The sequence below is a fragment of the Symphodus melops genome (assembly GCF_947650265.1).
Source record: "Symphodus melops genome assembly, chromosome: 12".
NCBI classification, from domain to species: domain Eukaryota; kingdom Metazoa; phylum Chordata; class Actinopteri; order Labriformes; family Labridae; genus Symphodus; species Symphodus melops.
Window position 1 is genome coordinate 19,345,409 of NC_136702.1, and position 23,159 is coordinate 19,368,567.

General features: G+C 41.4%; 1 protein-coding gene across 2 annotated transcripts in view; it reads right to left on the reverse strand.

The window, feature by feature from the left end:
* Positions 1-888: 888 nt before the first annotated feature.
* epb41l5 (erythrocyte membrane protein band 4.1 like 5) overlaps positions 889-23,159 on the reverse strand; it is a 31,460-nt gene continuing 9,189 nt past the window's right edge. Inside the window, exons 8-26 of one of the 2 annotated variants that reach the window (XM_079357404.1) lie at positions 21,324-21,444; positions 21,023-21,110; positions 20,802-20,890; positions 20,635-20,704; positions 18,303-18,472; positions 16,725-16,831; positions 16,380-16,398; positions 15,587-15,632; positions 15,185-15,297; positions 8,549-8,700; positions 8,271-8,368; positions 7,492-7,626; positions 7,100-7,167; positions 6,307-6,429; positions 5,202-5,283; positions 4,833-4,913; positions 3,706-3,768; positions 3,282-3,421; positions 889-2,891 (exon numbers count right to left, since the gene is read on the reverse strand). In XM_079357404.1, the coding sequence (XP_079213530.1) occupies positions 2,822-2,891; positions 3,282-3,421; positions 3,706-3,768; positions 4,833-4,913; positions 5,202-5,283; positions 6,307-6,429; positions 7,100-7,167; positions 7,492-7,626; positions 8,271-8,368; positions 8,549-8,700; positions 15,185-15,297; positions 15,587-15,632; positions 16,380-16,398; positions 16,725-16,831; positions 18,303-18,472; positions 20,635-20,704; positions 20,802-20,890; positions 21,023-21,110; positions 21,324-21,444 (1,835 nt within the window). In that variant the 3' untranslated portion in view covers positions 889-2,821. Of the gene's footprint in view, positions 2,892-3,281; positions 3,422-3,705; positions 3,769-4,832; positions 4,914-5,201; positions 5,284-6,306; positions 6,430-7,099; positions 7,168-7,491; positions 7,627-8,270; positions 8,372-8,548; positions 8,701-15,184; positions 15,298-15,586; positions 15,633-16,379; positions 16,399-16,724; positions 16,832-18,302; positions 18,473-20,634; positions 20,705-20,801; positions 20,891-21,022; positions 21,111-21,323; positions 21,445-23,159 lie in introns of both variants that reach the window. The other variant, XM_079357403.1, reaches the window with a different exon arrangement.

A 23,159-nucleotide genomic window follows, 5' to 3' on the forward strand; every position in this document is an offset into this window, starting at 1 on the left:
CTTGAAGCGGTCAGTATCAGATAAAAACATTTTAATGAGTAAAAAAGTCCGCAGCTCGTGCGTCTTTCCCAAAGGTTAAAATTGATGCTATACTGCCATCTAGTGGTAGATTTGCTAACGTGCTCTAAAGTGTTATTTAAACAGAGACAGGAATGTCCTTACAGCTCAGGGACCAAACGCTGCAGTGTTTATATGTCAGCAACACAGTTCATGTGCTCACAGCTATAAATGGGTGTCCTTTAGATGAACTCTCCCTTTAGGCAAAAGACCAAGATAAAAGGGTTCTAACAAAGAATCTTTCTTTACCGTACATTAAACATCCGTTAGGTTCAGCAAAAAAAAAAAAAGATTCTACATTAAATAGTAGCTATAAATGAACGACTGCATACATTTAATTTCATATTTTTAATTATGTCTACTTTTCAGTGGAGACATTTTCAGGTTTGAAATAGATGATGCTGGATTTCATATCGCTGCTTTAGTTTCAGAGTCCTGGTGCTGTGTGAACAACTTAACATCACAATGACGTTTAACTGGCACATGGAACAGGACAGACAGGGGGGTACTATTCATTAGTGTCATGAAACAGTTCTGCGTCATCATTTTAAAGTAAATACTGTGTACTCTTGTTTTGTGACAACAGTTACTATTGTTACATTCAGCCAGTGCTGATTCTAGGTGCTATTGGGGCCCTGGGCAAAGGCTACTTTGGGGGCTCTCCCTCCGCCGTTCAGCAGTGCAACAAGAATAAATACTGTCAGCCGGGGCCCCCTGAGGGAGGTGTTCTACTGTAATTGCAAAATTTGCACATTTTGGTTGCTAAGTCCAAAGGCCCCCCCCCCCCCCAATTTTTTTTTTTTTTTAAAAATGCACGAAAAACAAATGGACTCCTACCGCAGCAAAGCTTTACTGAGTCATGATCAGGTATTCCAGACAAAAAACAAAAAAATCATATAAAATTGCATTTGAGACATAATCAGTGTTTTTTTCCAGTCAGAGTGATCAGTAATACATGTTCTACTTCTTCTGTAGTAAGCAAACATGGTAACAAAGAAATCTTCTCAGTATGTGTTAAGAATACTGCCGACATCATTTTCAAAAATATATATAAATCTACTTCATATCTACAGCCAGCTGATAGCATTACACTGACAATACATTACAACTGTTTAGGCTACAACACTCTTGGACACTGCTTGAAAACGTACACCGAGTAGTAGCATAAATAACTGTCACTGCTAAGAACACGCTGTAAAACCATCAGCTTCCCTTGTTGAATACAGATCAGGACGTCGACATCAAAGGGAAACAAAAGCTACCAAATTTAATGAGAGTCCAGTCTTACTGATTATACTGTACGGGATACTGAAAAATAAAAACAAACAAGTCTTTCTTTAAGAGTCATTGTGATATCATCCATTAAGATTTAAAAAAAGAAGAAGGTAGAATCAGGCCTCAGTTTCAAACATACAAAACCAGCTTTAAGATATGTCACGCGTTTCTCCAATAATAAAATATATAAGCAAATTGGATTATGACATGTGCTATCGTGGCATCTCCAGCATTCTCAGATTTGACTATTTGAATACATTCATTTTCCATAAGGCAGGGGTAGTAGCTACAGCATGTTAGTAACAAGGAGTAATGTTCTATAACAGAGTCAGGTTATGCTCTAACATCAATTCAGAAATCCAGCGGAGTCATTCCAAAAAGCTGGACACAGTGTTTACCTGCAGAGATCACAGTTAACGGTTGATAACATTGATTGAGCCGCGTCATGAAACATCACAGTGGTTTCAATTAAAAAAATAAAATAAAAAAAAAGGTGACGTTCTGCTGAAAATGCTAAAACTTTGTGTTCTCATGTCGTCATCTTTGAGTCATTTGAACATCCTCAAGAGGGCAGACCTAATTCCCATTAGTAATGACCACTTCCTTTTGCTGCTCAAGATAAGTACAGCAATGGGCAATTGAAAACATTAATAAAGAGAGCATGAATTAGAGCTGGATAATAAAAGTTATAAAAAAAAATAAAAAATAAAAAAAAAGTGGTCGTCTCTCGTGTCAGCCATAAAAACAATTCCTTTATAGTTCCAGTGTTGCAAAGATAATCCAGTGAAGTCTTCGGAGGGCCGAAGTCGTATAGCTGAATTTCACATGACGTATTTGCTGGCTTAAAATAAACAAAAAAAGGTTGTAGTGTAATATCCACGTGTATCATATCAAGAGTCAAGGTGTTTCTATCTCTCTGGATGCACAGTTAAGAGTCACTGCCATTGTTGTTTTGACAGATTCTTTTTGCAGTCCTTCATCCAGTGTTCTTCAGCAGCTCTATGTGCTCAGAGTAGCAGGGATCCAGTGGTGTTTTTAACAGTGATAAAACAGCATGACTAACAAAGGGAGAAGGAAGCAGCACTGAAACAGACACGCTCCCCGTTAAGTCCAAGGGTGGCTGCTTTTACAACGTACCATATACAGTGTGAGGCGTGTTGACTGGATGGACTGAGTGAATGGCAAGTCACAGACAGTGAACATCACGTTAATACTGCAGCTACATGTTTCTTTAAAAACTAGCCTTTCATTCATGAGATCATTGAATACTCCTATTATTTCTTCCTGTGTGCTAACTTCAACTTGTTCTGTCTTTTTGTCGGTGTGTGGGTGCAGTCGGCGTTGTGTTCACGGTCCCTCTTCCCGGGTTCGACCAAACCCCCCAGTGTTCAGCACAGCGGTCCCAGCTTGTGTGTGCAGATGGGTGATGGGGTAATTGGGAGAGTGGAAGAAGAACGCTGTGATGGCTGCTACTTTATTTCCCGTCCCATCAGAGCTCAGTGGTCAGGAGACCTCTGGGTTTGGCTCCATCGTCTGAGGCTGGCTGCTGACCCACAGGGCTGTTCATATCGGGATGGAGGACATTTTTTTTTTTGCATTAGAGACAGAGCCTTCTTCTCCTGACAAACATGCTCAGTGCTTAAAATCAAGTGTAGGGAAGTGTTGGCGGTTGGGACCAGTAACATGTAGCTATCAACAATCCCTTTATAGAGTGAAATGTCTGCAGTAACTGGCAGGATGTTACAGATATAAAGACACTGAAATCATCATAGTGAACTTAACAATACCAGTATTAGAAGGACAAACATGAAATACCTTCAGTCGGCCTTAAACTTGCCTGCACTAGGAGTTCAGGTTAAGTCGACACTTCCCAGCTCAACCAGCAGGGGGCGGCATTCTACAAAGCTTGCTTTAAAAAAAAACGAGTGCTTTGTGTTCTACTCTTTTACCTGGCAGAGATGGTGCTGCGTGCGTGAGCGAGGAGGGGGAGGGCTGGGGTGAGAGCTGCTCCCCCATCTGCAGGCAGGAGAGGGTTGACCTTAGCAGGGGGGTCGAGGTCGAGCAGGCCGTTAGTAAAGACACCAGAAGGCTGCATAAGAGGGGGGGACCAGGGAGAAGGTGTGAGGTCACTCTCTACATAGCCTCTACATCAGCATGAGTGAACAGCAACTACACAAAGGGCATTTGGTCAAATAAAAACAGATAAGCCTCATATCACTGCAGTCAGGACAATAAGACACATTCAAATTACATACAGACACAGAGAACATCGTCCCAAAGTTTCTCACTGTAAACAACTTTGGCAAGTGAGACAGAAAACGTAAAATCCAACCAGAGCAGTCTGACGGGTCGGGAAAGAAATGGACCACTCACTGCAGCTGTGGGAACGATCCAGCGGGGTGTGATGACGGGTTTGGGCTGCGTCACTGGTGGTAGCTGAAAGACAAATATTGTTACACTCTAAGAATCCTTCTAAGTTATTCATACACGTTTAACCACGTCGACCTACGTGTATTCATGAACTGGTGACTACACCAGCGGCACCTACTTTTATATGATTTAGCTTCTGTGGCGTCTTTGCCTCTAGAGCTTCTATAATGCATTGATGGCAGAGTGCAAACCACGTTATCTTTTTATTTGAAGAGAGCACACAATAAAAAGCAGAACTTACAAAACGCTGCATTTACCTCTGAAGTCGAGCACATGAACTACATGAACCTCTCGTTATGGATGTGAATGTAAATGAAAACAGCAGACTGACGATGTCATGAGGCTGATATTATTTGTTCTGACTCATCTACTGAGGCGTCTGGTAGAAAATGAGCCATTCAAAGGCGCAGCTGTATCGTTCTTTTTCAACACTGTGACAACAGGGAGAGAGGGGGTTACCTACGGGGCGCCAAAGGGACCAAACAGCACAGGATTTGTTTGTTTGTTTTTCTCGTACCTTCCAGATATATGTTTGAGTGCCTCTCACTAAAAACGTGAGACTGCAGCATCACTTTGGCCTCGAATGTTTGAATGAATGATTGGGTGACTTTGTCTCGTCACTGTGTAGTGGAAGCTGTTCAGGGGAAGCTAACGAGGCTGGCTGGTCATGAAGTTGCATTTAGAGCTAACGCTAGGCGAGTTTACTATTCAGTGAAGACAGCGTGAGGAACGCTGGATTGATTAAAAAGACTCCTGTATGAACAGTTAACGTGTGACCAGCAGAGTTGTGCGTGAGGGAGGAGGGGTCCATATGTCCATAGCTCAACTAGCGTAGTGTAGCTAGCAAACGCCACAAAGTGAAAACAGACTAAAAGAAGTACAGAGCTGCAGAGAAACACAGGATGACAGTTAAACCTTTATTCTTGCTGGGAGACCTCCAAAATCAGACACAGAAATCCCGGATTTTACGGCGTGTGTGTGTTGGAGTCTGAAATGCGTTTACTTGAGTGTGTCGACAAAGACTGTTGGTTTGCAAAACTGCCTACACATGAAGTCTTTTGTGACCTTACCACAGGAGTTGGGTCAGTGAAATCAATCAGGTTGTCAGACAGCGGGGCGATGATAGGCAGGTCAACCTCCTCTGCTTTAGCCTAGAGAAAGTCACAACATGCCAACGTACAGTTCAAGCTTTTAAACACTCTAAAGGAAGTGTTTGTGCACATGGGTCAATCAGTAAGAGTGGAGCTGTGCACATGAGGCACATTTTAGAAACTCCTTAATAATACAGCGTCTGATTCTGAAGTGAGTCAGAGCAGATGGATGTATACAATTCGGGGTTATTAGTTTTTGCTCATTACTGAAGAATTCTAATATAAAAACATTTATTTATGTTCCTTCACAGAAGAATCAATATTTTCTATCAATAATAAGTGTGTCACCTTTGGGGCCAAGCCTTCAGCAGCAGACTCAGAGGGCATCTTGGGAACGGAGGCGTTCAAATCTTCAGCCAGCACCTCGGAGCTGAGCAACAGAACGAGAGATAAACATTAAAGGATGTCAGATTAATGTCCAATGAGGGGAAACAATCTTTACATAAACAGATCCGGGTTCCTCATTATAGAGTAGATTCAAAAGTCTTTGGTTACATGTTTTCTTGTTCATAGATTTAAAAAAATAAAAAAATAATAAATATCTCTTTATAGTCAGGAGTACCTCAGGCAACATTAGAAGAAGTTAGGTGGCACAACAATCAACAGCTTTAGACACACACAAACTTTCTAGTAATACATTTAACCCTCATTAGATCCGTCTTCTTCTTGAAGTTGCTTCAACACATCGTGTCGACATTCTTCTCTCTAGAATAAAAGTCCCAGGGAATAGTGGGAGTCTTCACAGCATCGATGAGCCTCCGTGAACTGTCTAAGCAAGTGTCTGTGTTTTTTGAGTCCTCCTGCTGTGAACACTTGATGAGCAGGGGCAGCAGCAGTTTCCAGGCAGAACTCAAGACACGTGACTCGCCATGCCCAGATGCACACAAACACACACAAAACCCAAACAATGCTCAGACATGCCAACAGATGTCAGCAAAGACTACAAAAAAAAAACAAAGCAACACCTATGTCTCAACAAGGATGGTTGTGAAATGTGCATTTTATTTACTTTATGTTCTGTTTGGGGGGGGGAACGTGGGCTGTAAGTGTTTAAAACTTCTAATAGTCTTAAAATAAAAACAGGAGAGGCCAGATTTTTCTTCCAACTCTTCCTTGAATAAACAGAATGAGCTCAGTCCATGTGGGGGTCAAAGTTTATGGTACAGGCACAGTGAACATTAGAATTTATCCTTCCATCTGACTTGAAGACAAACCTTCATTGCAGTTTTGAATCAAACTAAGTAAAGTTGATTTTTTTTCACCTGCAATGATTCACTCAAACACTCATCGTTTCTCCCTCTCTCTTGCTCTTTGTTAAGCAGCTCCGGTGGGAATTATTGACAAAGTGAGTGCACACAGAGGTATGCAGGACAAAACTGACACACGGACTGACCTGGCCCCTGCTGATGACATCACTGAGGCGGGCTTGAGCAGGTCCCACGAGTCTTGAATGTCCGGGCGACTGCTGACAGACAGGGACGAGTTACTGCCCATTCGCCCGGTACGCACCTTCAACCTAGACAAAGACAAAACGACATTTTGGTTTACATTTAGGAAAGTGTTGCTCATCTGTATTATACCCTAAGAAAAAGAGCGACCTGCACAACAGGGTCACATCGAGCCGAAAGCACAGAGTAAAAGCTTTTTGCAAAAATGAACAAACTCAGCAAGAATCAAATCTGAATGTGCGACAGGGGATGAAACACAAACAATACACATTACACTCAAACATTTGGGAGAATTTTATAAACACATTGTTTTCCCTGACAGATAGCAGTAAGCAGTCTCATATGGCTCATTCTCCTCTTATCATCTGGAGCCACTGACTGTCTCCCTCTCATACAACACAATGCAGAGCTCTGCTTGTACGGATGAGCTGAAGATGATGTAATGTTGTGAACGACTATAATAATCCTCATGAATATTCAAGTAGTTAATCGGCTCTAGCAGGAGGGGAGAGCTGCGATTGGATGAGACAATGTGTTGACAGTTGGGTGACTCAGGAAGACGGAAGAGGAGGAGGAGGAGGAGGGAGAACTTCAAGACAAAGCCATTGTCACTGAAATGCCAGCGACAAAGGTATTAATCCTCTCCGTGTGTACCATGACTGTTCGCTTCATTTATTACAAACTTACCTAAGCAACAAACTTTCTCTTTAAAACATACTAAGAAGAGTGTGAACGTACCTGGAAGAGGGCTCCTGTAAGTTACAGTTTTTATCTCCAACTATAACAACATGGTCCTCCGAAGGGCCCTGCACAGGGACACAGAGAGGGAGAAATCAGTGGGTGCGAAGACAAGCAGGTCGAGAGAGGGATGCTGAACTTATACAACATATTCTACTTGATTGACAAAGACATCATAACTATAACGTGCATGGGTGTGTCCAACATGTTTAAAATAAATATTTAATCCCCATGTTTTCAGGGGAAAAGCCAGCTGTTGTCATATTGAACAACGAGCTTAAACAAATACAATGCATCAGTGCATTACATTGTTTAGAGAAGAATGACTGCAGCAGTTTATGGGTCTCTCTTTCCTATCTCTGTGAGTACAGTCACTGGTCTTTGTTCATCACCTTGAGGGCAGCAGCCTCAGCTTGTGCTTTCAGGATGTTGCTCTTCAGATCCTCTGGGGTGCGCAGTGGAGTGACAACTGGACTACCGCCTGTGCTGCTCAGGCCACACTTCTCTGTGAGCTTCACCACGTCCTCCTGTTTGAGCACAGCAGAGTGAGGCACCGTTAGAAGAAAAGAGAGAGCGGAATATGGTTTTCATTTCTGACTGAACCGTACTCAATGACACGCCAGCTGTGGGGTTTTATGTAGAGCTGTCAAATAATACAAGATTATAAAATCCGGATTCATCTCAGAATTTCAATAGCTACTCACAATGAATCGCATTTCTGACTGCATGTTTGAAAGTCCATTATTTTGTTTCTCAATAAACCTTTATGTTGTGCTTTTATTTTGTATTGTCTCGAGCTACATTGATAAAAAGCTACTTTTATTTTAAAAGAAAATAAGGAAGCACCCTCACAGATCAAAACATTGATAATAGGAAAATGTAACGGTAAAAAAAGTGAAATGTTTGGTGTCTCAAAGGTGGATATTACTTCTGACTTTTCAGCTGTGCTGTGAGGAAGTCTCTTAAAGTGAAATTAACCATTCAAAGGCACCTCAGTGTTTCTCATTTCTGTCACTCTGGCTGCAGGAAGATGCTACGTTGGATTAACTAAGGTACTCCAAAAGAGGAAAGTAAAAAAAACAAAAAAAAATCCACATGATACAAATGTAATCAATGCATTCCTATCGCACAATAATCGCAGCTCCATTTTAAAGTGTTTACAAACACTCACCTGATTATTCATGGCCATGTTGACGTTGATGTTGTTTCTTGGAGTTGCAGGAAGTGGTGGACTGCTCTCTAAAGCCAGCTGCTTCAGACGAGTGGCTGCTTCTTGAGAGTGACAAGGTTATATTTCAATGAATGCATGTCCATACACATAGAAATCAAGTGCTTCCTGTTCATGATTAATCTGTGAAAGCCACATTTCTGGCCTCGACCTTTCCTATATGACCTCACTGTCTCTCTGAATGCACTTTGTTGTGCTTGCCGGTCTTTCTGTGAGCTCACCTGCGAGGCTGAGAGGATCTTCCCCGGTGACACCGGGGGTGGCGTAGGCGTTGCTCGGTCCGGCCTCCTCTGTAGCCGTCACCGGCGGAACGACGGGAGCCCTGATGACATCATCAATACATGTTTCCATCAGGTCAGCAACTATGGGCAAACTGGAGTCAAAAGATCAACAGAAGAAAAGAGGGGGACAAAAACAGAAGCAGCTGATTAAAATGGGGGTTAAACATGAGATTAAATATAAAGTGAGACAAGTGAGGGGATCAAATGAATACAGCAAAAGATTATACATCCACTCATCTTACCTGCAGCATCCATAAGATATGATCTGTCTGCCAACATAGAAAAACTTGGTGGGGAAACCACTGAATGAAAAATCTCCCTTTTTAATTAAAATTCAAAGTCCTTGTAGGCTTTTGTTATTGACAAAAAAAAGATTGATTTGTTGATTACAAAATGTAATATGTTTATCTTAAAAATCACATCAGTGACAAAGTTACTGGCCAAATCAAATCATGTAGGTTCGTTCTTTTCCTTTATCAGGAGAACAAAGAAGAAGAACAGTAACTGTACATCTCATGGGAAGATATGGCAGCCCTAGAAAAAATAAAAATAAATCACCAAAATGGGTTTATATCCAGCCAATGAAATAACTTCCACATGACTACAGTGTGAAATGAGGTTAAAAGCCTCCGACTTTAAAGCAAACTGACATAAAACATTTGATACAGGGGTTTAGGAAGAAGCTCCTCTGCAGCAAAGTAATTACCTCATATGAATGTAGCCTGGAGACACAGTGAAACACAACAAGGTCATATAACTGGATGGTGCCTGAAGGGAGAACAGGAGCTGACACTCAACACACCCAAAGAGAAAAAAAAAAAGAAAGAAAAAATGCAAAGAAAGTACAATGCTTCGCACGATGAGGACTCATAACTCAACCCCCACATAAGAAGTAATCCTTCAAAGAAGCACGTTTATATCCAACCTTCATGTGGGCAATAAACACAGAGAGGAACAAGGAAACACATTAACACCGCTCAGTAATCTGTCCGCATACATAGAGGCCTTTCACTCCAAGCAGTCCTCATTTATCCACTTTAACATTCTGAGATTTATTATTATTTAATTCTTAATATTCTCAGCACGTTTTATTTTGTTACTGTACGTAATGATGATGATCAAGTCTCATTCCTAAAGGTCAATGGTAAATGGACTTGAGCTTGTATCGAGCTTCTCTAATCTTCTGACCACTCAAAGCACTTTTATTAAGGCCCAGACGCACCGAGCAGACGGCAGAGGACTTGTAGCGCTAGAACACAGTGCAAAGACTCCAGCCGACAGCCAATCCCCTGCGTGAGAGGAAATAAGTCATCACAGCAGCAAGAGGCAATAGTCCGTTGTCATAAAACGAGCAGACCATTTTGACACCTCTAGTATCAGATGTAGCCTAATGGCTTCGGTGTTGTAAACCGGCAGTCTTTTGGTGGAAAAAGAAAAGAAGAGGCGGAGGCAACTAACGGGTAAGAGCCTGACACCACATCGGCATGCTCAAGGTGGCTTTCCCGTACCTGTGTCGAGAGCTGGGGATAAATGAAACCTCTGAACAGAAAATCAAAAGAGATTCCTCTCACCAACGCAGAGCTGGGGGAAAATAAATAAATAAATAAAAAGACGGGACACACCGCAAAAACTACATTGATGATGGCGATAGCTTTTACATAATGTGGCAAAAACCTTGTGGAGACTCATCACACGTGAAGTGCTTATCATAAACCTTCATACTTTTCTGTGACAGATTCTGCTCTTTATTCTCATAAATAAAGTTTAACATACAATTCAAAAAGACATACAACCTTTGGTCAGTGATGTTGTAAACATTTTACTAAGCAGTGTTATTATAAATATCAATATTGTTATCTTCTTCATTGGTGGAGCAGTGCAGGGACCATTTGATCAGTGGTGTTGTTGAGGAGTAGGTAAAGAATCAGTGAATATAGATCCTACATACTGCTCTTAAAACATCAGTCAGATCCACCATTGGACTTAAAAAAAACACCCTCAACTGTGTCTGCAGCGTGGCACACAGACGCTTACAGTGTACTTAAAACAAAACAGATGAAAAAAAAAAAAGAATTCCATTCAGTGTTGATCATCGTGATAGTTTTGTGCTTGTTTGACTTCGTGCAAGAAGACGGAAGAGAAGGAAGCATGAACACTACGATACGTTTCAGTGAGCTACACACTACAAAAAAAAAAAAGCATAATGCAGCATTTCTATAACTGTGTTTGACACAAGTTAAAATGTAAAAACGAGACGACTTTATAAAATATAAATAGTCTTTCTGACTTTGTTGGAACAAACGTAACTCTTTCATCCTGCTTCATTTTAAGCTTGGTTAACAACCTCAGAGACAAATCTCTTCGGAGGAGAAATGTGTTGATCATCTCGGTTTACTTCATTTCAAACAGTGCAGCAGATCCATGAATAACACACAGATGATTACATACAAAATATAAAAATCACATTTGCTAAAGAAGAATCAATTAAAAAGGAATTTAAATGTAAATCAATGCTGTTTTGAAAATATATAAAAAAGTTTTTTTTTTTTTAGATAATTAACTGAGGAGGGCAGGTTAAACCCTCCTTTCAAACTCTGTAGTCACAGGTTAAAACGTGTAGTTTCCTTGCAGAGTTGAAAGTGAAGCTGAATTTCTACGTCTTACATAGAGTGTGTCACCCATGCGGCCTCCTTCGTGAGGTTAAGTGTGAAGGACAGACTAAAGAAGAGGGGGGAGGGGGACTAAATGTAACAGAATGGGAGAGAATGAGCAAATGACGGTCACTTTTCAGAAGCGTCACTGAGGCGTGAGTCGAGGAAAAGTGGCTTTCAAATACAGTGACCAACCGAAACATTAAGAAGAAAAGGACGACATCATTGCCTTCTCTGAGGGATGTTAGCAGACTGAATATGTCAAGCTTTAAGTCGCTTATGTTGAGGAATGTTTAAAGGCTCGTGTCCTTCCATGTGGTCAACGTCACCACCACTAATACCACACGGTTTTCATAGGCGAGTCACTGCTGAGCCGTTCCCACCCATTAACCTGCCGTCCGTTTAACGCAGAAGCACAGAAGGCGAGGGCCGCTACGAGTTGCTCGGATCCGTCTGGAGCTCCTTTGTAGGGAGCTTTTGATGACTCATGAGCAGGGAGGATGAGGGGAAATGGAGACCTGGGGAGAACAGGTTGGAGGAAAAAAAAAGATAGGGGAGGGGTCGGGGACAAACAGGAAGAAGGGAGGGGGGGGGGTGTGAACAGATGGGGATAGAGTGAGAGTGAGGGTATGTAAATTGTAAGTGAGATTAGAGGGGAGGAGGAAGGGAAGCGCTGAATGACAATAATGCAGGAAAGGGAGATTGTATGTAAATGAGTGAGTGAGAAACAGCTTGTTGGACACGGGCTTTAGAGGGGAAAAAAAGGAAAAGAGGACGAGAGCAGACGGCGGCTGATAACATGAGACTGACAGAAAGACGTGCTAATTCTTAACTGCGTTATGTACTGCATGTTGTCACATACGTGCTTTCTTTATTGCGAACAGCTTCCCTTGAGGATTTTTTTCTACAGCGGCGTCGAACACCTTCACTTTGTTCCGTCATCTGTTCGTTTTAAAACAAAACCCCGCCATGCAAAATGTCGCGGTGAAAAAAACAGCTTCACTGTCATTTTGGATGCAAAACAAGTGTTTACTAACTGGATGTTCGTGCCATGATAGCTGCAGTGTCGGGAAACTAAACGGACTAAAGTATCCGAGTACACTGCCTCTGACACACTGTACTCAAGCGCTGATTCACGAGTACTTGGACAAGTGTTGTGACACGAGCTCTTGAGTGAAGTGAAGTCCACTGAATCCCTCTGGAGCGTCAGCGACCTGGCTTAGCACCTCCAACGTCTGCGGCCTGATGCCTAACACGCAACGTGTGTTTATACATGCTGTCATCAAGGCTCTGGGTCACACGCCTCAAATCGCAACGACAACTCCTCCGAGAGTGGAAGAGGCGAGGGAGCGTTTTAGAGTAACAGCGGCTGACCTGATGACGACTGACCGGATTAAAAACACTTTACTCTCACTGATGTTTGAGATGTTCTTCGTTTACGAGCTGACACCTGATTCTGAATAAAAAGGTGTATCAGAGCAAAACTGATCCAAAATGCATGATCCAGGAATTTCAACACGTGGACGTTTAATAGACCTAACACATGCTGTATTTATGCTGATGCAGGGGTATTCAGAGACAAACATTAAAGACAGTGGAGAAAGTAGACTCATGTTATCAAGGGAACAACCGAGGGTTTAAGAGCTTGTTGTTTTAGTGCTTCATGTCAAATCCTCTGTGATATAGAAAAGCATGAAGGAGTAAGAAGGAAGGAGCACCGGTATGATGTGTTAGACATACAGCAGTGTCTCTTTTAAAGCGCCCTCTTTTAAGATATTGCCATGGGATAACGGCACTGAACAAATAAACTGAGAGGTGAACTCAGAAAAATATCTTGTGCTGATAAAATTCACAAGAACTTTCACTACTTCTGTGACGTTGAGGTTTTTTTTTTTTCTATTACCACGCAGTGAGTTTGGAAGACAGTTGAACATAAACTACTGCGTAGTAATGTGTCAGTGGGTGCACTTAAAACTCAAATACACTTCAAAATGACAACTGTAGAGTGAAAATCATGACCTGTCTGCAAGTGTGTTTAAGAAGTATTTACTATGACAGAGTCTCGGAGAGAAGGATACAGAATAATCAGTAAGATCAGTCATCACTTTTTTTTTTTTTCAGGTTAGTAAATGAAGAAAGAAATGGCTGCTGCTACAAAAATGACAGGCAATCCTCTTACAACTACTGACCAGAAATGTTCTCTGTTAGAAACAGGATCACACTAAGCTGTAAATCTGAATGAGCTTTTTCCTCCCCTGAAGTCTGAAAAGTCTGCTCGGGATTGAAGAAGTCCTACTTTACAATTGGGACCAAGTATGAAAATCAATAAAGTGCCTCACAAAACTAGAAACCTACAATTTTTGAGTGGAGTGGCAAATTAACTCCCGCTCGTCCTCAAATATCATGGTATTAATTAGGGAGAACCTTTTACAGCTTAGAGGATGAATGAGGGTTTGCAGAGGAAGCAGGCGACTCACAGGATGGCAGAGCAACCCGTTAGATGACTGAAAACAAAAGACGCGTACACAACAGAGCTGAGCAAAGTTTGGAACAGGACAGAGCCAAAGCCAAAGCCAAAAAAAAAAAAAATAAATACAAATAAAAAATCAAACCCCACCACTGATTCATGAAGCCAAACACAAGATCCCTAGCAGAGCATCGCAAAGATCACGTCCACATCCTGCCCCGATTAGGTTAAAGTTTCATGCTGATGGGAAGTGGACAGGCGGACAAATCACGACGTCGTTGCAGGAAAACCCATTTCCAAAGCCATAATCAAAGAGCTGGCCACTGCATAGCAGCTGATTGGTTATAAGACAGAGTGATGGCGAGGCTCAGCGTTTGAGGGTACCTACCTGGCCTGCTTCCAGACAAGGCCAATTTGCCCTCAGTACATGTTTATACTGGAACACACAGGGGAACATGGGTTGGTGTGTGGTGGGTGCATACATATTATTTAGCACATTGCAGTTTGACCCCAGATGACAAACTAAGAAAAAAAAAACAGTCATATAAAAACATGTGCACGGTTCTCAGGTGATATCAGTGAGTACAACACATGAATGTCGTTTTCTCTCCTCATGTCACATCTCAACACCTAAAGGGTTTAAAAGCATTACAGAGTAGGTGTACCTCATCATCTCTTCACCCCCTACAGCCTGGTTGGTTTGTTTTTAACGGCGAACCACTTTCAGTTTTTTCTGCTGGTCAAGCTGAAAGTCCATCTTTCATTCTTTCAATCAGAACACCAGGTTCAATATTATAATATAATATTATATATGCCCTCCAGAGGTTTTGCTATGTGCAGCCCTCCACTAAGACGAAGAAGTATCTTCCTCCTCCTAGAGCCTAACAGCGTTTCTGAGAGCCTCTGACATACACATGGTTCATACGCTCTGCTTCATGCACAATTAAAAACTGTTTAAGAACAGGACAATAGGAGAAGACGAAAGGTCACACAGACACAAATAGAAAAAACTGCACCCGAGTAAACTAACTCTGCCTTGCTCTCTCTTTCTTCTCTTCCCTTCCCTGGTCACAGCAAGACATGGGGAGTGGATAAGCCGTGTTAAGCCACTCTCATGGCATTAGACCGTAAAAAAACACACCAAGCTATCCACTCGTTTCTTTCAGCAAAGGCTCAGTGGGCTGCTCAAACCGTCTTGTTTCAGGGAAGTGAGTAAGTAAACACTAAGATGTTGTAAGCTGCAGCTGGAATACATTACGGAGCATTAATTGGCCTTTTCATCTATCAAATTTTTTTTTTTAAAGCAAATATTCTTCTTTGGAGTTTCAATTGGCAGGACTACATTTCATCAAATACTGGAGTTCATAAAATGTTAAGATAAAAAATAAAGACAAAAAAAAGATGTTGAAAAGCCCAGACTCTGATCCAGGAGGAAAGTTCAACTTCTCAGGTACTAACCTCCTCTTCTCTCCTCCAGGACTCCGGGGTAGAGCCTCGATTTCCATCGGTACACAAGCAGAAGCTGCTACAGGGCTGACCACAGGCACGGCAGACCAGGCGCCTCGAGAAAACTACAAGGAAGAAAAAGAGGAAAATGCATTACAAGGCAGGGATATACAGACCAGAACTATACAAATGCATTTAAATCCTCTTACGCAAACAGCTTTAGAAATGTTTTATATTCATAACATTCATACAAACTCACTCATTTTAATATGAAATCATCTAGCATTACTGGGATTGTACATCTTGCAAGTTGCAAGTACCCTGAACTTCCTGGGGTGGTCTCGGGTTTGACTCAAACACATGTCGATGTTTGTTGCACTGCCTTACATACACACAGTAACCTTTGCTCCTCACCTTGCTGTCTTTACTGGAGCTGACTCCATTGCCAGAGGAAAGAGCCCTGAGCAGAGAAAACCAATTTAGATTTGAAACAACAAATGGCATGTACTTAATGCTATACATGTGTTCATGCTGTAATGACTAAACTGGTTTGAAGTGGTGTATATCTGAACACTTCAGGGACTATTACAGCTTCTCTCAAAGGGGTTTTACAGAGCACAGAGCTGAAAGGTGCAGGCAGACATGGGTGAGTTTACAGTTTGTGTCTCGCCTTAAAGATTTTACACTTGAACTGAATATTACATTACTAATATAATATTATTAGTATTTTTTATTCCCAGTAAACCAGGTTGTTAAGAGCCCAGTTCATCATCCTCACAGTGAAGGTCTGTCGGATCAGATGTGATGACAAGTCATGGGAGTATATATCAGAATGTTTTTAGTCAACAGGTCCCGTGATGGCATAAACTACCACTGCTATCAGTCTTCAGCCCACACACACACATCCCCTTTAACAAAGGGTTACCTCTGTAACAAGATTACTGTGTGGGCTTATGGTGTAACTGAATGAATCAAGAGACCGAGTGAGTGAGTCACAACACTTTAAGCAAGAGTATTTCAGAACAATAACGCTGTTTTCAGTATCAGCCGTGCATTGTTGGTATCTGTCACAGATGAGACAGCAAGACAATGAGCAGAAAAAAAAACCCCTCGTCCAGAATTAACGATGTGCAACAAGGAGAGGACAGAACAAGTCGTTTAATCAGACAAAGGCACAATCACATTGGGTTGATATCAGTGTACTCACTCATGGGGATTGAATGTTCCTGTAAAAACAAAAAGAGCAGACATTAAGTATTTGATTCAGAGAGCTTCTTTGATGTAAACAGTGTGTGTGTGTGTGTGTGTGTGTGTGTGTGTGTGTGTGTTAGATTATGCAATAATACGTTTAAGTTAACAAGCAAGTATTTTCTGCCTCGGCATTAAAAGAGTAATGTGAGATTCGTGCTAATCATAAACATTTGAGCTAGCACATTTTGTACATTTCTCTCCTTCATTTAGTGTATTCAGAGTGTTAATCCTAAATGTCTTGTTTGGTCAGTAATGTTGGGATGTGTTTACAGGTGTGGCGCTGTGCGAGCGTTGCCTTCACCTCGGTGTTGCATGGTTCGTCTGGAGTAACGTCGACTTGGCCGTCTCTCAAACGAGGCGGACCTCCGTGCTTTATTGGCCTTAGTTGTCTGATACTCTGTCTTCCCGCTGGTCACACAAATACAAACAGGCATAAACACACAGTATGTTTCAGCTCTTTCTAAAACAGGACCTTTTTGTTCATAACGGCTACATAACAGAAACCTTGATAAATGCAGGCCAAACAGTTCAACGCAAAACTGCTCGACGATTCTTGTGATTGACTGAAAAAAACCAAAAAAAAACTGAAAGGCATAGTGATGACCCCTGCTGAACTCTGGACCCATCCAAGCGATAACCTTCTATTAATAACAAACCCTGTAACCTCTGTGTTAGACCAACATTACAGTCAATGTTTATCCAACTGGGTAATGTTTAAACACACATAGAAGGGACCTCGCTGGCTGCTGCAGTATGTGGACACTGAGTGCCTTGTCTTGTACCACTGCAAGTATCAGTGTGTGCACACGTGGGGTTTCACGTTTGTTCAAAGAGTGATACTTTGTGCAAAGCGAGGATTATCTCTGGGATATTTAATCGCACGCGGTACAGAGACAAAGATGAGGCACTCTTAATGTGAGGCAGTTGACCTATCTGTAGTTCCCCATCCCCCCAGCGTCTTCCTTTAAAGCAACCTGCAGATGTCCCCGGAATTATTTCACCTGCACTGCTCTGTCTGTCAGTAGTGGAGTAATAATAGGAGTCACTAGTGTTTGGGATTGAAAGCAGCACACAACATACTTGTCAACTATTCTGAAAGCACATTTTTTGCTACAGTTTGCTCTTAATGAAATGCATAATGTGTCGTTGGTGAAGGTTTGTGCAGATTACTTTGACCATCATTTATTTGTACTTTAAAGTTTTATATACTGCATATATTTTTTTTTTTTTACTTAAAAGTGGACCTGTCTTTGCCTTGACAATATGGTTTTTTTTGTTAGGGACATAAACCCCAAATTCGAGGACGGGGAGCTGGAACAGGTCCCAGCTGTCATTGGTCATTGGACGAGAGGGCGGGGTACATCCTGGACTGTTCGCAGGTCACATGACAGGGCTGACATATAGAGACCACCAGCCACACTCACATTCACACCAAGGAGAAATTTAGAGTCAGTAATTGACCTAACCAGCAGAACATGCAAATGCCACGCAGAGAGGTCATGATCCATGGGGACAGGCAATAGCACTCACCACCAAGCAGCCCCATAATGCATTTAATGGTAAAAACAAAAACATGAAATATCAATTCTCTTGGTTATACTTTTCCCTCCTGCTTGTACAGCACTTTAATATTGTGATGTGCAAAAAAAAAAAAAAGCAAGGCTTAACATTATTATGTAAAATCCACCCAACAAATCTGTTCTGTTTCTTGCTGCCATGGGCATGAAGAGTTCATTTTGAGAATAAGAAATTGCTTGAGAACTTTAAGCCCAGTGAATTTTGTACAAAAGGAAATTGCATCCCTTGTACCTCAATCCAACCCGGCCTCCAAAATACATGTATTTTCTCTTTGTTCTGACAGTGTATCCGTCTGTATTACCTGTATCTGAAGCGTGATCCCATACGAATGAATCCAGAGCGAGCAGAGTTTTTCTGTACCGGCCCTCTCAGCCTAAAGAAAGCATGGTGTTCAACTGCACACTTCCACAGATGCTTACAGGCCTTGGGGTGATCCATCCTGAAGACGAAGGTGTGCTCTTGCTCTTTGCCCTGGGGAGGATTATTGTGAGTTAGATTTAAATGACACGGAGGAGATGCTAAGTTCTGAGAAAAGAGACAAAGAGTCAGAACAGAGCCTGGCTGTCACAATGCCACCGAGGTTTGCACCAAGATTCACATGCTACAGTGTTACTTGAATACATTCAATACTTGAGAGTTCCGCTTAAACCCAGCCAACATTTGTTAAGTCAAACAAAGCTCATGTGCTAGCTCATGCTCTTGGAATGGGACAAATATGTGAAGAATGACTGGCTGTACTACAGTGTGCAAAAGCAGCCTCATTAATCCGATTTCTCGAGGAGACATTAGATGAAAGTCTGCCTAATGCTAAAGCCACGTACTGAACTAGCTCTGCAGCTCTTGCATTGTCACAGTCCCATTCTTTTGCACTTCTTTTATTTCTCTCTTTTCTTACAGTCAGCTTTCCACTCTTGTTCAGTAAAGTCCTCAAATGCACTTGCCTCCATCCATAAACACAAACACCTGATGACTGGTTCACATTTAGAAATGCATGAGTCTTATGATTCTTTTAAATAACATTTGTCTCCAGCTGTGATGCATATAGAGAAGCAATAAAAACTTTAAGCCCTTTAAAATGTCAACAAGAGACAAGAGAACCTCCAGGTCAGACTGCTGCTGACTTGTTTTAGAGTAAATGATGTTTGCGTAGCTCTGTACTCTGTGATGTCTTTTGCCTTCATATCACTCTAAGTTCTTCTTCTTATATCCTTGAAGGCCTCATTAAAAACAGCAAAGACTTGAGCCTTGAACATGAACAGAAAAAAGGCAAACAGAGCAATCTTTCAGCAGAATTTCAAAAAGCCACCTGACCCCGTTTCTTTTTTCATCTTTTTTTAACAATGTGACATGACCAGTTCATTTCCTATGGCAGACATGTTTTTCTCAAACTATTTGCAGTATTTCTCGATGTAATGAATTTTCAGTCAGTCCCGTCTGAACTCTGATGCTCCTGCTGTGCGTGTGTGCGTGTGTGTGAGATAAACAACAATCTTGAATGACAAATAGAAGTTCAAGAATGTACAGCGAATGTTTAGGTGACCACACCATCATACAGTATATAACTGTTTTTCACATAAATGGCCGAAAATGTGTGCGTGTGTGAGAGAGTGTGTGTGTGTGTGTGTGTTTGTGTGTGGAGGAGAACAGTGCATACCAGAAATACCAGAGGGGGAAGGCTTCTTTATTAACCTCACTCACAGACCTCCAGGATGGACATAAACAGACTCCTTCTCTCTCATGTTCTCTAGCCTCTGGGTAATACAATACTACTGTAAGTCTGCTTTCATTTCAACGTTGAACCAATCTTCTCTAGGGCTCAGGCACTTCAGACTAAGCTTTTTAAAACAAACAAATATTGTCTTTTTTTTGTTATTTACATCTTTAGGGCAATTTAAAAAAATAAAAAAAATAAAAAATCTTGCACACTCTTACTTAGTCTAACCTGAGCTCTCTTGAGAATGACCCGACTGTCTCAATGAGAATACTTGTCTTGATAAAAGTAAACAAGAACAAGGCAGGTCTTGAAAGCAGATGGCAACATCTTTATCTGTTCTGATCAAAATACAAAGTAACAAATTAACCCAACAAGTTTGGTTTAATTGCTTGCTTTTGGTGTCTCGTAGTTTTTAAGAAATAAAAGCAGATGAAATAGTACCATTATTAAGGGTTTATTTTTGTAGGGGTATAGCCAAATTGGTTGTGATTAACTTGAACACAGGTGTGTGTCAGTGGAACATACCAAGCATACAGATGGATACTAAAGGTCAAAGATGGGGGGGGGCTACAGTCTTAACTGAGGCTGGTGAATCATTGTTCCTGTGAATGACTCAGAGAGCACCTCATAGTTTGAAAAGAGTATCAAAGGACCAGTGATCCCATCCATGATCATCTCTGATGAATTAGTCATAAACTCCATTAAAGTTAGCATTTTTAATGGCTTGCAACCAACTGGAATGAAGCATGACATGTACAGTTCATTTCTTAATTACTATCAAGAGCTGTATGCCGGGAGCGTTAAAACTGCCTTGTTAAAGAGTGTATCTTCAGTGAAGCGGCCAGGTTCGTGTTGGGGATGTACACATATTTACATTTTTAACATTTCAATGTATGGACAGGTGTGTGTTCACGTTCACCTGGTCATCGTCTTCTACCACCACAAGTGTCAGTTTACTCTTCTTAAAATCCAGACAGGTGATCTTGGGCCTAAAACAAGATGAAAGAATCATGTTTTCTCACATGTGGACTTTTCTATAATGCATTGATGTCAATATTTTAGTTAATCTGGATTTAGACAACATACCAGAAAAAGAGTCCGATCTTGGTTTCTCCTTCGAACACCAGAACTCCTGTTGGTGTCAAACCTAGACTGTATTCATTACCGTCTCTGGCCTGCAGGAAAAATGTGGACAGAAAGACGAGGGGAAAAGACAAAGAACAATCATTACAACTCATGTAGTTACTTCTTGTACATTCTCCAGACAGTTCATGCTACTGTAGGAACAAAGGGGAGGTATCGGGTACCTTGACCATATGCATGTCCACACCATACATTTCTAGCCACTTGGCTTTATTCAGGTAGTTGATTTCAGCTTGTGCTGGTGTCTGACCTCTGAAAGAAAAGGAAGCAAAGAGGAGAAGATATTAAACAGAAAAAACGGTTTGAATGATCAGAAACTAAAAATGCAGCTTGAAGCTAAAAGGATTAAAAAAGTGAATTAATACCATGATGCACAGTGACTCCAGAGCCAAGCACTGCTCCCTGATATCATTTAAGCTTACGGACCCCAACATAAATCAGTTTGGCTATGGTCAAAATGCTTACCTGCATTCCTTCCATGCGTTGTATATGGCCAGCTCTACATCTTCTGTCTGGTTGGGGATGAAGCGAAACTCTGAAATCAGGTCCAGATTGTGGTCCAATGGATCACAATCACCGAGCTCAGCTGAAAACACACACAGACAAACAAAGTGTGAGAGACAAAGTTCCCAAGCAGGATCATTTAAAGAAGAATACATGGCACTCATATAGTCCTCACCAACACAAAGAGGGTGGAGCACATTACACCTGTGCTTCAATCACTGCACTGGCTACCTGTGTGTCAACTTCAAAATCTTACTACTGGTCTGTAAAGCATTGAATGGTCTTGGCCCTGAATACATGTCAGATCTACTTGTAGAATATAAAACATCCAGACCGCTCAGGTCCTGCAGGAAGAGGTTTACTCAGTGTTCCCAGAGTCAGAAGCAAACAAGGTGAAGCAGCTTTTAGTTACTACGCTCCTCACCTGTGAAACAAACTCCCTGAACACCTGAGGACTGCTGCCACACTCAGCTCCTTTAAATCAAGCCTTAACACTTTATCATTCACTCAGGATTTACATTAGAAATATACTTTCTGCCTTCAACAACAAATTAATAGTTTTTAAAAGTTGTTACCTTATCGAGTACTTTCACATTCTTCTGTCTTTAAATGATGTCTTTCTTTTGCACAGTTTTCTTAATTTCTGTTGCACTCTTTCCTTAAGCTTTGTTTTAATGTATTTCTGTTTTTATGTCTGTAAAGCATCGTGAATGGCCTTGTGTCTGAACAGCGGTATATAATATTAACTTGCCTTGCCACTGTACAGGCATACTGGACTTTAAAGAAGAACAACATTCTGAAATATTACTAAACTGTTCAACCTTGACGTTCAATCCCTGGAAAAAGACCCCAGGAGGAGTGCCTCATACTGTGGGGTGATCGTCCAGAACTAAACAAACAAACAAACAAACCCTTCTTTAATGTGATAGCACAGAAAACATGTAGCATCAGGTCACAGACTGATGGGTATCTGATCCATCCACAACGGGCCAGAGATCTTATCAGCTAAAATAATCAGACTTCTAAAACAGCACTGGGGTAAAAGGGGAATTTATTTAGTGAACACATAGTCGCTGGATAAGAATGAGTTTAGTGTGTTGTTAAAAGATTTCACATAAAAAAAAAAAGAAAATAACCCGTATCTGTCATACTGCAGTTATAAGAAAAAAAAAGCCTTGGTTCAGGTTTTATTTTTCAGTGTTTGGGTAAAACTAGGCCTTCACTGTTTAGAGAGTCCAGCTGTGAGTAAAGCCTCAGGATATAGAGGAGAGAAAAGATAAGCTTATCCTATCCAGAGCTCAGTAAATGTCAGTGGACCAACATAACTCCACAAAAAAAAAAAGAAAGAAAGAAAGAAAGAAAGGGAAACCAGGACAGAAAGCTCAACTGAAGGAAAAAAAGAGAAGACAGAGAGGGTGCTGGATTAGGGGGCCTCCGAAGAGGATGGAGCACTAATGAGCTGGCATTTACCCTACAGTGACTGAGTGTGTCTGTGTGTGTGTTCATGGTTTTTTGCATGCAACCCTGTTCCAAACACTTTTTAATGACTCAGTATTTGCTCCTCTGAAGCTGCAGCTTTAGCGTTGCTCTTTCAGGTTAATGCTGCAATTGCTACTGAAAACTGTAGTAAGTGCAGTTTAACATGCATGTCCTCCTTCAAAGTTGGGTCGACAGAGGATGAAGCCCAATGTATTTCTGCTCAATTATTTGGAGTGCATATAGCAACTGGTTCATCACCACACCTCAGCTGGCTCAGGTCTAAATATTCTCCCACAGATCCCATCTCAGCCACAAGTG